This window comes from Panthera pardus, unplaced genomic scaffold (genome assembly GCF_024362965.1).
Source record: "Panthera pardus isolate Hobbes unplaced genomic scaffold, ASM2436296v1 HiC_scaffold_13, whole genome shotgun sequence".
Lineage (NCBI taxonomy): Eukaryota > Metazoa > Chordata > Mammalia > Carnivora > Felidae > Panthera > Panthera pardus.
In genome coordinates this window covers 86688367-86705454 of record NW_026526688.1, presented here as the reverse complement: position 1 = coordinate 86705454, position 17088 = coordinate 86688367, and the positions used below count along the sequence as shown (strand labels likewise).

General features: G+C 35.0%; 1 protein-coding gene across 3 annotated transcripts in view; it reads left to right on the top strand.

Annotated features, from left to right (window-relative positions):
* Nucleotides 1-17088, top strand: part of NAA15 (N-alpha-acetyltransferase 15, NatA auxiliary subunit) — an 84647-nt gene that overhangs the window by 31868 nt on the left and 35691 nt on the right. For all 3 annotated transcript variants that reach the window (XM_019419891.2, XM_019419885.2, XM_053901249.1), the window contains exons 2-9: nt 3210-3294; nt 5273-5377; nt 8732-8889; nt 9699-9833; nt 11292-11445; nt 14764-14883; nt 16483-16578; nt 16725-16831. In XM_019419891.2, the coding sequence (XP_019275436.1) occupies nt 3210-3294; nt 5273-5377; nt 8732-8889; nt 9699-9833; nt 11292-11445; nt 14764-14883; nt 16483-16578; nt 16725-16831 (960 nt within the window). The remainder of the gene's footprint in view (nt 1-3209; nt 3295-5272; nt 5378-8731; nt 8890-9698; nt 9834-11291; nt 11446-14763; nt 14884-16482; nt 16579-16724; nt 16832-17088) is intronic.

Genomic DNA, 17088 nt, shown 5'->3' with positions numbered 1-17088 from the left:
AGACAGTTAGGAAGATATTGCAGAGAAATTGGAATTAATGGTACCTACTGGAGGTTGGAGGTATGAGAAAAAGAAAGCACCAAAGATAAAATAGGGTTTTGTTTTGTTTTGCTTCATATCTGGTTGGGTGAGTTGAGGGGAAAGCATCTACTGAGATGATGAAGACTTGATGCAGAACTGATTCTGGGGGAAAAATTTAGTTGTGTTTTGGATGGATTAGGTTTGAGATGAGAAGCAACAAAGCAGGGATGGTGAATACATAGTTATAGAGTAATTCTGTAATCGAGCTTAATTGTTTTTTTTTTAATTTTTTTTGACATTCATTTTTTGAGAGACAGAGACAGTGTGAGTGGAGGAGGGGCAGAGAGAGAGAAAGACACAGAATCAGAAGCAGGCTGAAGGCTCTGAGCTTGTTAGCACAGAGCTGGACGTGGGGCTTGAACTCACGAGCTGCAAGATCATGACCCGAGCTGAAGTCGGACGCTTAACTGACTAAGCCACCCAGGTACTCCTACTTAATTAATTTTTAAAATTTATATCCAAGTTAGTTAGCATACAGTGTAACAGTGATTTCAGGAGTAATTTTCGTACCCATTTAGCCCATCCCCCCTCCCACAACCCCTCCAGCAGCACTCTTGTTTGTTTTCCATAGTTAAGAATCTCTTATGTTTTTGTCCCCCTCCCTGTTTTTATACTATTTTTGCTTCCTTTCCCTTATGTTCATCTGTCTTGTATCTTAAATTCCTCATATGAATGAAGTCCTATAATTGTCTTTCTCTGACTAATTTTGCTTAGCTATTAATACCCTCTAGTTCCATCCACGAGTTGCCAATGGCAAGATTTCATTCTTTTTGATTGCCGAGTAATACTCCATTGTGTATATATACACCACATCTTCTTTATCCATTCATCCATCAGTGGACATTTGGGCTCTTGCCATACTTTGGCTATTGTGGATAGTGCTGCTATAAACATGGGGGTGCATGTGCCCCTTCGAAACAGCATACCTGTATCCCTTGGATAAATACCTAGTAGTGCAACTCCTGGGTTGTAGGGTAGTTCTATTTTTAATTTTTTGAGGAACCTCCATACTGTTTTCCAGAGTGGCTACACCAGCTTGCATTCCCACCAGCAATGCAAAGGAGATCCTCTTTCTCTGCATCCTCGCCAACATCTGTTGTTACCTGAGTTGTTAATTTTAGCCATTCTGACAGGTGTGAGGTGGTATCTCATTGTGGTTTTGATTCATATTTCCCTGATGGTGAGTGATGTTGAGCATTTTTTCATGTGTCGGTTGGCCATCTGGATTTCATCTTTGGAAAAGTGAGTAATTGATATCTTTGATGCCAAATGTAAAGTTTTACATTTTCATTGTTTTTACACATTTTTTCTGCTGTGATTTTGTCATCATTTGCATTAAGTCTTTCTCCCATATTTTGTAAATATGGTTTCAAAAGTTGTGAGTAAAATTTGCTTAAATGTATAACCATGAATTCTGGCATATATTACCTGACCTTTTGCATGCAGTTTTTTCCTGCAGCAATACAGTGGTTTAAAAAATAATTAGTGAAACCACGTATTGATACACCTGAAAGTCAAATAACACTAAAATACTAAAACATTTATGGTGAAAAAAATATGTCCGTCCCCCCCCCCCCGCCCTGCCTTCCCACTTCTGAATCAAGCACCCTCCTAGCCATTTTCTCTGGTATTTGCTTTCTTGTTGCTTTATAATACACCACTGTTTATAGTTACATGACCTTTAGACATTTGTTGACTTCTGGTTATAGAAAGAAGGACTTAGAACTTCATCATTCACACATTTGTCCACTTTTTCTCATTACCCCATCATAGTTGTATCATAGTATTTTGATAAACTAGTACTGAATATGTTTTTATAATTACGTATGTATTATTTACTGTTAAGCCAAATATTACAGTAAGATCATACTTTCTCTCTTAGACAAGCCTTTATTTCTCCTAGAATTAAACCTGTCTGATTTATTCAGTTGCCTGGTTTTCTGTGGATGTATTGCTCATTTTCCCCAAATGTGCCTGAATTTTTGTCATGTGCTAATAAATCATAATTTCCATATTATGAAGTATACAAGTTCCATTTTTGCCCTTACTGGAAGCCTAGTCCATGGTGGACTTTGGCTTCCTATTTTATTTTGGAGTGGTCGTTCTCTAATTTTCTTTTTCCCCTGCATTAGATTTATTTACCAGTACCATGTTGTCTTTTGTTTGTTTTGATTCCTCTTAATGGCTTCCTAAGGAAGAGTGTGTAGAGGTAAAATTTTAGTTTTCTGAGAAGCCTTTAAATGTCATTTTACTCATAAACTTGATTGATAATTTGGTTGGGCATAGAATTCTAGACTGGAACTGGATTTCACTCTGAATTTTGAAGGCTGTATAGATGTTTTCTAGCTTTTAGCAGTATTCCATTATTATTTTGGAGTAAAAGCTCAGTGCCATTCTAATTACAGATCCTTTTATGTGCCTTTTTTTCCCACTCTGGAAGTTTTTAAGGACGTTTTCTTTGTTTTCAAGGCTTTGAAATTTTATTATGATGATCTTATTATAATGGTATAGGTCTTTTCTTTCTTCTTTATATTTTGCATGCATATATTCATCCCTTGTGGCTTGAGAAACTTCTTTCCTTCAGTAAAATGAAAATATTGCTTTAAAATATAATTTCCATACCTTTATTTTTTTTTTCCAGTTTTCATTTTCTGTAACATTTGGACTTTTTAGAGTGAGTTGATGGTTTTTTAATAAATTTTTAAAAAATGTTTATTTATTTTGGGGGGGAGGGACAGAGAGAGAGGGAGAGAGAGAATCTTAAGCAGGCTTCACACCCAGCACAGAGCTGACACGGGGCTCAATCCCATGAACCCTGAAATCATGACTGAACCAAAATTAGGAGTCGGATGCTTAGCCAGCTGAGCCTCCCAGGTGCCTTTGTGAGCTGATGATTTCTTATTTTTCCTAATCTATATGGTGTCTCTTTGTCTTGGTTTTACTTTATTTATTTGAATCTTCAGGGTTTTTTTTTGTTTTTGTTTTAACTGGCATTTTAGTGGGATTTAGGAGAATATGGAAGTAACATTTGATGATTCTGTTGTATTTAGCAATCAAAATTTTAGGATTGAGTTTAAAATTGTTTGCACTTCTTGCTAAATTCAAATTTTTCTTTTTTGTTTTGACAGAGATGTTATGAACATAAACAGTATCGAAATGGGTTGAAGTTCTGTAAACAAATCCTCTCTAATCCCAAATTTGCAGAGCATGGAGGTAAGTATAAATACCCTGTGTTTGTAAGTGTAAGTAAATAGGGCTTTGCTAACTTGTGTGGCTTCATGTTTTTGGGTTCTATTACTCAGCTGACTTAACTAGTTTTTGGAGAGAATGGACCTTATCCTTGACTTTTGTAAGATGTTTAATACTATAGTTTGAATTTAATGTCATAAAAATTAACACAGTCTACTTGATTTCTGGTTTATTCCTGTTTTGAAGATTAGTGCTGTAGAAAAGGCTGAGGAAAAATATGCGTAAGTTTAATAAATAAGTTTATTTAAGATGTTATTAGAAAAAAATTTGCTTTAGAACTTTTGAGTTGGAAAAATTTGATTTCTTACATAAGCTTATTCAGAAAGTGCCCATTTTGTCCATTGCTCATGAGCCAGCATCTTTTTATTTAGCATTGTATGTTAATTTTTCAAAACTGTCTTGTATTATGACATATTTGTATATTGGAACATTCTGAAAATTTACATAGCTTTTGCCTATGGGAGGATAGAAGATTGGACAGTGAGGTGTTTGTAGGGTAAGAGAAAAGTGCATGGCTTAACTTGTGAAGATGCAAAGGAAAACTAAGCTTTCATTGGCCAGATTTGTACAGTCGGCTCTCTTTACTCCTGCATACTTTTACTATAATAAAATTGTTTGGAGGTGGAAAGCAGTAGAAATAAAAGTACCTAATATATCTTTGTCCTTGTTAAAAATAAATGTTTTTTTGTTAGATGGGTAGTACGTTGTTTCATATACCTTTCTAAAGTATGCATACTGGTAAAGTAACTTTCAGTACTACAGTCATGATAGAGTTTCAATACAGCAGAATGCCAAATTTTATTGTTTCTAAAATGCAGTTTCCCCTTGTATGTTAATGAATCTGAAATCGGATTGCATATAAGGTGCCATAATTTAATTGAAAGTGTTTTAACAGTACATAAAATGATGGTTTGTCTAAGACTTAATGGCAGCCCAGAGTTTCATTAATTAAGGCACTTTAAGATGTTTGGTAAAACTTGTATGAACAGACTACATATTTGACAACAAAGAATTTCTTATGCAGGACCTTGTTAATTGGCTACTTGCCAAATATATTTTGTTTGCTTCCTTTTCCTTGAAAGTTATACATGATTTATAATGATTTGTACACAGTTTCCCCCCCTTCTTCTATTTCTTTATCTTTATTTTTCTATAAATGTTGACTTTTTCTTGGGGTAATACTTTTAATTTTTACATTTTATTTCTAATTAATTTTTCTGTAAGTTACAAATTTCAGTCCTAAATGTTTGGTAAATCATAACGAATATTTTTTATTCCTGTATGCTTCATAACACAGACATTATAAAATTAGATGTCTTTTTTCTTTTCTTTTTCTGAAAACTTAGTTATTTCCCTCAACTCTCTGTTAATCTTTTTGATTGTGAGTGACAGATGTCTGACGTTTTTCTTATGTGTTCCAGAGTCAATTAAAAATAAATTTATGGAAATGAGAAATGTAGACAGTTTATGTGTATGTTTTAATCATTGGACAGTGAATTTAATCTTAATGTAACTTGGGTTCACAGAAATAAAGTCTGTTTTAAGGTAAAGTTTTCTCTACTTGAATGATTATGTGAGGTGACCCCATGGAATTCTCTTGAAGAACAGTAGAGTCATGGTATCTTGTTAGCACACGAATTTCCACATGTTCCTGCATTTGTGTATCTTTTAGTCTAAAAAAAAATTCTAGGGATGCCTCGACAATAGAAATGTGTTTACTTGGTTTGTCAATTTTTTAAATATTTTAATTATGTACAAATCTGGAAAGTTTCTAAACAATCTCCTTGAAGGTTTAAATTCTCAGGGTAATGTAACATTTGTTTTTGAGATTATGATTACTTTTTTTGTTAATTATTCTTTGTGTTTAATTATTCTTTCTTTTTCCCTTCCTTCCTTCCTTCCTTCCTTCCTTCCTTCCTTCCTTCCTTTCTTCCTTTAATAGAAACCCTGGCTATGAAAGGATTAACATTGAACTGTTTGGGGAAAAAAGAAGAAGCTTATGAATTGGTTCGTAGAGGTTTGAGAAATGACTTGAGGAGTCATGTGTGTATCCTTTTTGAGATATGTTTAAGAATTGGATTGGGGGATCATGAGCTAAGATAGCAGTTTGGGAATCAGAAATTTTAGATTCCTCTCACTGTGTAACTCTGGAGGAGATGATTTCTTTTTCACATTCAATAACCACAGTTGTCTTCATGGAACATTTTTATGTACCCTACCTTTTTTCTAACATTAGTTCTGTTCAGGTAGATTGGACTTGCCTTTTAAAATACTATAGTGCTGCCGCGCCCCCCCCACCCCCCCGCCATGGTCATTTTTCCTTTCTGCAGTTTCAGTTACCCGAGGTCAGCTGTGGTCTAGAAGCACACTATCATTCTCATGCACTATCAGGTCAGTAATGGCATCACAATGCCTACGTTATTCACCTCACTTCATCTCATGTAGGCATTTTATCATCTTACATCACAAGATAAAGGGTAAGTATGGTACAGTAAAATATTTGCAAGAGAGACCACACTCACATAACTTTTATTATGGTATATTGTTTTAGCTCTGTTCTATTTTGTTATTAGTTACTGTTGTTAATCTCTTACCATGCCTAATTTGTAAATTAAGCTTTATTGTAGGTATTTGTGTATAGGCAAAAACATAGTATAGGTAGGTTTCAGTACTATCTGTTGTTTTAGGCATTTACTGGGGTTCTTAAAACATATCCCCCACAGATAAGGGGAGACTGTTTTTGTGAAAGCTCTTCCCACACCTACAAATAAAGAAGTACCCTGCAGATTTTATCATCATAATAAATTTAGAGAAAATAAAGGCACTGTAGTATACTGATTAATAGCACAGGCTTTGGAGTATGCTTCTCTTGGATTTGAATTTCACCTCAGTTTCTTTCTGTGATCTTAGGGCTTAGTTTTCTTTTGTGTAAAATGAGGATATTCTCTTGTGTAAAATGAGGATAACCATACCTACCTCATTGTGGTGTTGTAAAGATTTCATGATGAGATATATTCTATGTTTAACATAGTCCCTGATAATGCTAAGATACTATACCAGATACATTTAAGAGAAGTGTGAAGTTAGGAGCAAGTACAAATGTCTGATAGAAGATAGAGAAAAAACTGTGGGTTGCTCTTTTTTAAAATAGTTTTTTAATAGATATTTCTTTATCTCTTTATAAGCTGACATAATTTTAAGTGCTGAGACACTTAGCAAAATCTCAAGTGTTACTAGGCCTCTGGCATACTACAGATGAAGAAAAGATAGAGATTTTGCTCAAGGAATTTATAGTCCAGTGAAGAAAGGAACTTATTAGCAGCATATACAGAAACATGTTTGAGTATTACATAAAGCATTACAACTTGTTCAAAAATAATCAGTAATCGGGGCGCCTGGGTGGCGCAGTTGGTTAAGCGTCCGACTTCAGCCAGGTCACGATCTCGCGGTCTGTGAGTTCGAGCCCCGCGTCGGGCTCTGGGCTGATGGCTCGGAGCCTGGAGCCTGTTTCCGATTCTGTGTCTCCCTCTCTCTCTGCCCCTCCCCGTTCATGCTCTGTCTCTCTCTGTCCCCCCCAAAAAAAAAAAAAAAAATCAGTAATCGAGTAAAGCAGGAGTAAGCAGAAACTCAAAGGGTAATCAAAGGATTGGTTAATAACTGTCGTAGATATCTTTTCATCATTTTTAATGATTACATAGTGTTCTGTATGTATTTACTTATGATTTATTTGTGTTCCTCTTTTTTTTTTTTTTTAAGTTTATTTATTTTGAGAGAAAGCAAGCAAAGGAGGGGCAGAGAGCAAGGGAGAGAGAGAGAATCCCAAGCAGGTTCGATCGACCTAGGCCTTGATCTCACTACCTACCATGAGATCACTACCTGAGCCAGTATCAGGAGTTGGACACTTAACCAGCTGAGCCACCCACGTGCCCCTTATTTGTGTTCCTCTTGACAGCCATACGTTTCTTTAAATTTTTAATAACGTTAAACTCCTTAGGTATAAATTTTTAGGGGGTGAGGTTTAGAGGCAGTTAAGAGATTGCTATAATGCTTAAGAGAGGTGATCAAGTCCTGAAATAATAGGTAATAGGGGCCAGATTATGAAGGGGTGTGTCTTAGGCTTTTAAAAACATGTTCCAACCAACTGAGAAGATTGTGTTAAGCTTTACTTTGTCATTTATATTATGAAAGCAAGGATTTTGCAAATAAAATTTATGATATTAAATATGTATTTTCAGTTACTTGTGCCATCCTAGACATTATGTATTTTACTGACTCTGTTGAGGATCCCTGGCATTAAAGTTGTTCGATTGAAAAATTTGAATTTCATTTGGGAGGGAAACATTACAAGTTTCTGGAAAGGGAAGTGAATTCTTCTCTTTTGATTATATGGCTTTTAGAAAGGTTACTCTGATAGAGAATAAAAACAGAGAGACTGAAGGTAGGATGGGTGACTGCAGTAATCAAAATCTAAAGTGAAAAAGACCTGTGTGAGGGGAATGGAATTATTTATGTATTTTCCCCCTTTTATGGCATTTTTTTTACAACCTATTGTAACTCAGTTTACTTATCTGTGCCCTTATTAGACTTTAAATTTTTAAAATTTATTCTTTTTTTTTTTTAAATGTTTATTTGAGAGAGAGCAAGTGAGAGCAAGTGGGGAAGGGGCAGAGAGAGAGGTGGATGGAAGCTCTGAAGCAGGTTCTGCACTGTTTGCGCACAGAGGCTGATGCAGGGCTCAAACCCACAAACTGTGAGATAGTGACCCGAGCCGAAATCAAGAGTCAGATGCTTAACTGACTGAATCACCCAGGCGCCGCTAGACTTTACATGTTTTGAATGCAGGAGACAGTCTATTTCGGTCACCCACACCCTACTTATTAAGATATTTTAATAATTACTTGCTAAATGAATTTTAACTTATATGTGGCTTTTATCTTCTATGTGTTGACTTTTAGGAACTTTGTACTCCACTAAGCATTCTATACTAAGGATCTTGTTAGCTAAAGAAAATATACAAGATGTAAAATAATTATGTGTATACCCATTTCCTCTTTTTTCTTTTAAAAATAAAGATAATCCCTAGCGTATATTGAGCGTTTATTTTGTACCAGTCTTTTCCATTTAGTTGCAAAACTATGCTGTATAGACTTTCTATTTACATTTTATAATTGAAGAAACATAACGAGACTAAATAACTTGTTCAAGATCACAGCCAATGTTTCCTCTGGCTCAAAAAGCTATGTTGTTTTCCATTCTATTAAACTAGTATCTTTATATTCTCTCCTGTTTTTAAAGCTTGTAATTTTATAAATAGCCATAGTTTTCTGAGTTTCTTGAGGAATATTATTGGAGTAATATTACTTCTTGACTTGTAGGATGTATCCTTAACTAAATCCTTTAGGTTGGCATGTTTATGGCCTTCTCCAGAGGTCAGACAAGAAATATGATGAAGCTATTAAGTGTTACAGAAATGCATTAAAATGGGATAAAGACAATCTTCAAATCTTAAGGGACCTTTCTTTACTACAGATTCAAATGAGAGATCTTGAGGGTTACAGGGTAAGTAAAGTAGGAATTTTTTTTTCTTCTAAGGGGAAAGTGGTGTTAAAATATTTAAAACTTTTGAGTACTTCCTGAAAACAAAATTTTCTGTTCTTAAACAATTTAATTGAGTCTTACCCATCTCCTCCCAGTAGTGATCGTGTATATGTTCTGACTGGACTAACCAGATTTTTACAATAAATTATTTTACTCTGAGGCAGAGTTGGATTACTGTGTAGAATGGAGTTAATTCAGTGAAAATTAACATTGATGTTCCTCAAGTAGGCAATGCCTTTGTCTCCAATTAACATGTAACTACAACCTTTAGTTCTCACATTTGTCTGGAAAGTGTATTTATTTGTTTCTTCTACCTTCATTGAGAGGAGTATTCTGTCTTTGTGCCTATATTTTAACCCTTAAATCAGTCTATTAATTCAGATCTGTTTAGTCTTTGTAGTACCTGCTCAGTTGTTTTCTGTGGATCTCAGTAGGTGGGGCCTGTAGTTTTTAAAAAGTTTTTCTTTTGTACTAGCTTTTCCATTCTGTCCCTTTCTTTTAAAGTAATTCAGGAAATAATAAAACATATCTGGTCTTGACTTTTAAAAGTTACAAGATTGTCTTGGAGGCTTCATTGTACTGCTTACCAAATAATTTTTTACAGCAATAAAGCTACACAATATGGATGTCTAAAGCTATTTTCCATGATTATTTCCAGTATTGTGTTGCAAATTGCTCTGCATTGTCGGGTAAATTAATATGACCTTTTAAGAAGAATTCGTTTTCAGTGTAAACTTAAGAAAAAGTGGTGTTTCTTTTCCCCCTTAAAGGAAACGAGATATCAGTTACTTCAGCTGCGTCCTGCACAGAGAGCATCATGGATTGGTTATGCTATTGCTTACCATTTATTAGAAGATTATGAAATGGCAGCAAAGATTTTAGAAGAATTTAGGAAAACTCAACAGGTAACAACCAGAAGCCAAACCTAGTAAACTGGGTCTGATTCTAATTATAAAAAGAAGTGTACATAGACTTGCTGACTTTTTATTTTGAAATAGTTTCAAAGTTACAGAAAAGTTACAACAATAGTACAAAGAACTCCATATGGGAGTTCACTCACATTATCTGATTGTTAATATTTGACACGTTTACAATCTCTATATTTACGTAACTATTTAAATTTTTTTCCTGAAACATTTGAGAGTAATGCAGACACCATGATCTTTACTCATAAATCCGTCACTGTGATATTTCCTAAGAATAAGTCTGTAGTTACCAACTGTATACATACTACTATATAGATTTCCAAAAAATTAGGAAATTTAACATAGACTATTATTATCTAATCCACAGCCCATATTCAAAATATATTAATTGTCCTTTTTAGATCCTAAGATTTTCTCTCCCCGTTACTCGAATCACTTAGTTGTCATTTCTCTTTAGTCTGATTTAATCTGGAAGTTTTGAAGACTTTCTTTGTATTTCATGACCTTGATATTTTTGAAGAAGTAGAGCAGGTGCTTTTGTAGAATGTCTATCAACTTGGATTTGTTTGATGTTTCCTCATTATAGTTTATATTTAAGCATTTTTGGCGGGAAACCACAGAAGTGATGTTTAGCCCTTCTCAGTTCATCACATTGAGAGGCGCATAATGTCTATTTGTTCCATTTATTTATTATTATTTTTTTAATGTTTGTTTTTTTTTAATGTTTATTTATTTTTGAAGGAGAGAGAGAATGTGAGTGGGGGCAGAAGGGCAGAGAGAGAGGGAGACACAGAATCCAAAGCAGGCTCCACGTTCTAAGCTGTCAGCACAGAGCTCAACACGGGGCTTGAACCCACAAACCACGAGATCATGACCTGAGCCAAAGTCGGATGCCTAACCGCCAGAGCCACCCAGGCGCCCCTGTTTGTTCCATTTAATTACTTCATTAAGATGGTGTCTGCCACCTATAAAAAATTATTTTTTTTTCCTCTTTGTATTTAGTAAACAGTTTGAGATTTTATAAATAGCCTGTTCCTCATCAAACTTTCACCAGTAGTTATAACATTCATTGATTCTTGCCTGAATCAACTGTTTTATGATAGTTGCAAAGTGGTGATTCTCTTATTTTTTCTAGATTTATTAAATATTTGACATTGTACTGTTAAGTAAGAGCCTTCCTGTCTCCCCTGTTTTTGTTTTTGTTTTTGTTTTTTATTATACATAAGGACTTAGGGATTCTTTATTCAGTGGGTTGTAAGTTAATATTTCACTATTTACTTAGTTGCTCTCTAGACAGATATTTACTGATTTTTAAAAAATGAATTTTAGCAATCAGATATTATCCTTTGACTTCTTATATGTATTTTGAGTGTATAAACAATTTTCTAACATGCAAACAAAATTCTTACTGTTAGTATTGCTTATATCCATATATAGACATCCCCTGATAAAGTGGATTATGAATATAGTGAACTCCTTTTATATCAGAACCAAGTTCTTCGGGAAGCAGGTCTATATAGAGAAGCCCTGGAACATCTTTGTACCTATGAAAAGCAGATTTGTGATAAACTTGCTGTAGAAGAAACCAAAGGTATTTTTTTTTTTTTAAAGAATACACTTATCCTAGTATTTAATTACAACAAAGAGCAAGGCTAAAAATCTAGTTGCTGCTGATAATTGCATATAATTCAACTTTTTGATAGAAAATCTATGTCTTACTCATGAACTTTGAGTAATTTGTAATGTGGGAAAATACACATTTAAACAGTAGATATTCTTGATATTGGAAAAAAAATTGTGAAAAACAGTGATTACATGAAATGGCTCAATATTTTTCTTTAAATAAAATGTTTTTTACTTGAAAATATTAATAGCTCTTGCTCAAAACACAGGTAATTTCTTAATTTTGTAAGACAGAGGAATAAGTTTCTTAGGAACAGCTTATTAGCAAAACTGAATGTGTTATTGACTGTAATATTTATTGGCAAGTCAGTCTTTACTAAAGTACATATGGGGCAGTCACGGAGTCTTCATGGTTTATCTGAATGTCTTTCTGGACATAGAGTATGAATTGAAACCAGAGGTTTGACTTTATGTGTGTGGATTGTGATTGGAGGGGGGAATCCCCAAGTAAAGATCTCCAATGCTGCCTTTTATTAGAGGGCTGAGCAAAAGGAGTCTCAGAGTTTTAAAAGTTGAGGAAGATTATGGAAAATGAAAGAATAACAAGTAACTGAAAATAGAAGTACTTTTCTAAGAATTACCATCTGAAATGTCACTTTGCCCTTGATGTGTGCTGTTTTCACATTCCTTTGGCTCCTTTTGAAGTTGAACACTAAAAAAGTGATACTTTTGTGTATAGTAGATATAACCATTATTTGCCAGATGAACTTTCAACAGAGGATAATGCTATTGGCAAGAAAAAATGGAAGTCTAAGGTTGCTGGAGCTCATTTGTGAACTACAGATCCAGGGCAGCCATCTTTCATTTGAGTTGATCATCCCTTAGCCATCTATTAGTTATAAAAAGAGGGGATTTCTGATTTTTGGCAAGATCACAAAATTGGAAAAAACTAGTTTGGGTTCCTTCGTTGGCTTCTAACTAGCTATATGACCAAGTAAGTGCAAGGCTTGGCCTTTTGTTTCATCATTGAAATACAGGATAGTTTTCAAAATACTCTTAAGTACATTATTTAATTTTGATCCTTTTGATAACTGTATTAGCGAGAAAGAATGACAGATCAAGTTAGATGAGGACTCGGAATTGATCAATGGATTTTAGGAATTTGGAAGTCATTGGTGATCTTAACAAAAGCACTCTGAACATTTGGAAGGAGAGTGGTAAAACCCCACACAAATCAAGTAGAATTAAATGACATTGGAAGTCAAGAAATTAAAGATAGCATGCATTGATGACTCATAAAAGGAGTTTTGTTTTCTAGGGGAACAAAAGTGGGGTGGTGCTAGATGAAATGGAATACAGGATCAAAGGAAGTGTTTGTTTGTTTGTTTGTTTGTTTGTTTGTTTGTTTTAATAGCATGTGCTTGTGCTCACTGGAGAATAATCCCGTAGAGGCAGAATATTTGATACAGCAGAGAGGAGCGATCTAGTGGGTAAACTGAAGGATTAGCTTTAGATAACAACATGAATAGTTCACAGTAACAAGAAAAGACAGAGTATGTAGGGAAGTAGGTATACAGATATAGTGGACATTTGGGAGTTCTAATTGTTTCCATTTTCCTAAGTGAAATAGGAAACAGCCATTATTTCATTCCAGGAAAGTATGTATTGAACACTTACAGTGAGTCAAATGTTGGGGACAGGGTATATAAAAAGAATAGAAAGGAACCGAGAGTAGAACATTAATTTTTGGAAATTCCAGTAACAAAAACATTGTGTTAGTGGTCTGGATAATTTGGGAACTTCCTGCATTGGATGAGTGGGCATAGTTATGCAGAAAGTCTCCTTGTTAATTCTTACACCACCAGTTCCTGTGCAAAGAAAAAGTGGGAGAAAATTAAGGAAAGGAAAGGTTGGATGGGTATTGTGTAGGGAAGAAAAGTTGCAGGATTTTTTTTTTTTTTTTGTTCTTAGTGAAGTAGGTTTTTGGTTAGTGTAGAGCAGTTGTCAGCCTTGGCACTGTAGCGAGACCGACATCCTGTATGTTGCAGAAAGTTTAGCAGCATCCCTAGCTTCTACTTACCAGAATACCAGTAGCACCACTTATTGTGGTAACCAAAAAATATCTGCAGATATTACCAAACGTCTTCTGGGTGGCAGAAGTGCCCTTGGCTGAGAGCCACTGATACAGATGTAAAGATGGGCTCTTTTAGCCAAATTACTTGGATTCAAATCCTGATTCCAACAATTAACTATCTGAAAGACCATAAGCAAATTTACTTCTTTCTGCTTTAAAATAGTGAAAATAATACTAACCTATTTCATAGAGTTTTGAGAATTGTATTATCCAATTCATGTGAAACATTTAAGTCACTGGCACACAGTGAACACTGAGTAAGTGTTCATTTTTATTGTCTGATGAGAGCAGAGAATGCAAGGGTGAAGTTGTGATTTGAAAATAATAACCTTTGGTGGATGGAAGCCCATTAATGATAAGAATTTCAGGGTTCATAGATTTCTAGTGAAACCAGTGCTGTGTCCCTTCATCTAATGATCTGCTTCCTTTTGTGAGAAGGTGTGCAGCAAACAAACATTTGGGATGATCCAGGACTTAATTGGTAAATAAGGGAGCCTTAGTTTTGAGACTGATTTTGATACTTGGGGCTGCTAGTGTCATTTAGGGATGAGATTGCTGTGCAGCCCAGAGAAAACAAGCAATGAGTCTATGAGTCATTGAAAGGTCTAAAGAAAAAGGAATGGCTTTTCTTTAAGATTGAAGGCTAGGATTAGTGAGGCAAGACTAAACCCGACAAGACCGTTCAGCTTAGAGCGGGATAGGTACCCTGTCTGGTAGTTGGAGGAGATGAAAAAAAAGCGGGTTTTGAATGTGGCCATGACTGGGCTGATAGAGCAGAATCCTTTTATAATTGATTAGGGGGCATAAGGTTAGAGTTTTGGATTGAACTAATGAGTTCAGATGTTGAAATTGTATAATGTCAGGAATAATTAAGTAGTAGATGGTGTCTTGGTGATTGTGTTCAGTGAATTTGGGGAAGTAGCTTGGAGTTAGACGAATACCTGAATAAATTGAGGATGTGGACAGAATGGCATTTCTAAATATGAACTTCAGAAAAAGAGACAAAATAACATGGTAGTCTTGTTGAAGGAATTGGAAACTTAGGACACCAAATCCATTTCCCAGCATTGAGGAGGTTTTAAGAGAAAGTTTAAGGGAAGATTAAAGTTATAATCCGAAGACATTTAGTTGATTTAATTTGTTTTTCATCAGGGGAACTTCTGTTGCAGTTAGGTCGTTTGGAAGATGCAGCCGATGTTTATAGAGGATTACAGGAGAGAAATCCTGAAAACTGGGCCTATTACAAGGGCCTGGAAAAGGCACTCAAACCAGGTACTATTGTTCAAAAAAACTTCCTTTTCTTTTTCTTTAAAAAAAATTTTTTTTGTGACGTTTATTTATTTTTGAGGGAGAGAGAGCACAAGCAGGGAAAGAGCAGAGAGAGAGAGGGAGACAGAGAATCCGAAGCATCCTCCACACTGTTGGCACAAAGCTCAACATGGGACTGGAACCCATGAAGCGTGAGATCATGACCTGAGCCAAAGTCACTCAACCGACTGAGCCACTCAGGCGCCCCTAAAACTTCCTTTTTGTTTTAATTGCTTCCTTTGTTGATAAATATTAACTCATTGAAAAGCATAACTAGAAAAATAGTGGTTACGAATTGATTCAGAATTTAAATACAAAATTACAGTTGCAGACTTTGACTTAATATGGCAGACTGAGCATTTTCTGAAACCTCTCTTCTACAGATTTATAGAAGTAGTTGAGAAAAATTCAGAAACAACTTAAAAATTCACACATGGCATGGCAGCATCAAGAAATTGAAAGGGAAATTTCTACTGACAGAAACATCTCCTTACTTAGAGATGTCACCCTAAAGGGAAGAAGAAGCATGCATAACTTCTGTGGTCACAGCACCATGGCCTCCCAAGGGCACATGAATGTAGCCATGCTGAAAGAGTGTCACTGTTTCCTGTGTGGGAAGAGGGACTAAATTTCCATCATTAAAAATGAACTTGGATCCAGAGACTCTCCCCACAACACCCCCATCAGCCTCTCCCGAATGGGACCCACTTGTGACGATAAGCCTAGAAACATGTCCTCTACAAATGGGGTCTTTAGCCAAGATAATCTGATTTGAGGCCGTTTCCCTTAAGACCGGTAGTGAGTCATTACTGATACATTGATACATGCAAGGAACCTTATAACAAAGAATATTGTACTACTCTGGAAAACCATCACAGGAATGGTTATCATTCGTGCCAGCACAAGGTAGTAATGGAAGAATCTAAGATGAAAAGAGGGAATTGACATAAAAAATCTTAGTAGATTGAATGGAAGAGAGGCCACAGCTGAGGAGAAATTAGTGAACTGGAAGATTTGAACAGAGGAGAGCTCTCGGAGTGAAAGAAATATAGAGGGGCTCCTGGCTGACTGTCAGTGGAGCATCTGACTCTTCATCTCAGGGTTGTGAGTTCAAGCCCTGCTTTGGGCATGGAGCCTACTTAAAAAAAGAAAGAAAAATCTTAAAAAAAAAAAGAAATATGGAGAAATGGAAGATTAGGGGATAGATCCCAAAATTCCAAAATAAAGGAGAACCTGAAGAGAATAGTGGAGAAGCCATGGAAACACAATAATCAAGCCTTTCTCAGAACTAAAGTAAAGAAGTCCTCAGATTTTGAAAGGTACCTAAAGCAGAACAGGATAAAGAAAACTATATTTTAGATGATTATAGGGATTTAAAATATGAAAATAATAGAAATAGTCTAAAATTATTTTCGGTATATTTAGGTGGTTAGATTATAAATAATTTTCTTTTCACCTTCAAATTTTCTGCTTAGTAAGAATTTATACTTTGAGAAATTTATAATTTACTAGAAAAAATATAACCAGTTAAAATCTATAAAAATATTTTTTTTTAATTTGCAGCTAATATGTTAGAACGACTAAAAATTTATGAGGAGGCCTGGACTAAATACCCCAGGGGACTGGTGCCAAGAAGACTGCCATTAAACTTTTTATCTGGTGAGAATAATTGCAAAGGAATGAAAATGATGTTAGGAATTACAATTTCTTTGGTTTTAGATACATGAGTATGCATATTAAAATTAAAGTATGCATTTTAGAGTTCTCTGGGTAAATGCAAGTCAACAGAATATTTTTCTTTCAAGGTGAGAAGTTTAAAGAATGTTTGGATAAATTTCTAAGGATGAATTTCAGCAAGGGTTGTCCACCAGTCTTCAATACTTTGAGGTCATTATACAAAGATAAAGAGAAGGTAAAGCAAAATACCATTTTCTTTTCACTATCATTTCTTTGCTCAGTATTTGGAATAGTTGATTCTTGATTATCTGTGGACAATAGTCCACATTTTGTTAATCTGGTGTCTGTTTTCCTATCCAGTTTAAATGCTCCTGTGCCTCTTTTCATCCTTTCTTAGTCAAGTGACTTACTGTTTGCTTATTTTGACTTTTATTTCTGCTATATACTTTGAGTCAGCATAAGTATGAAAAGTTGGTAAGGTAGTGATTTCTT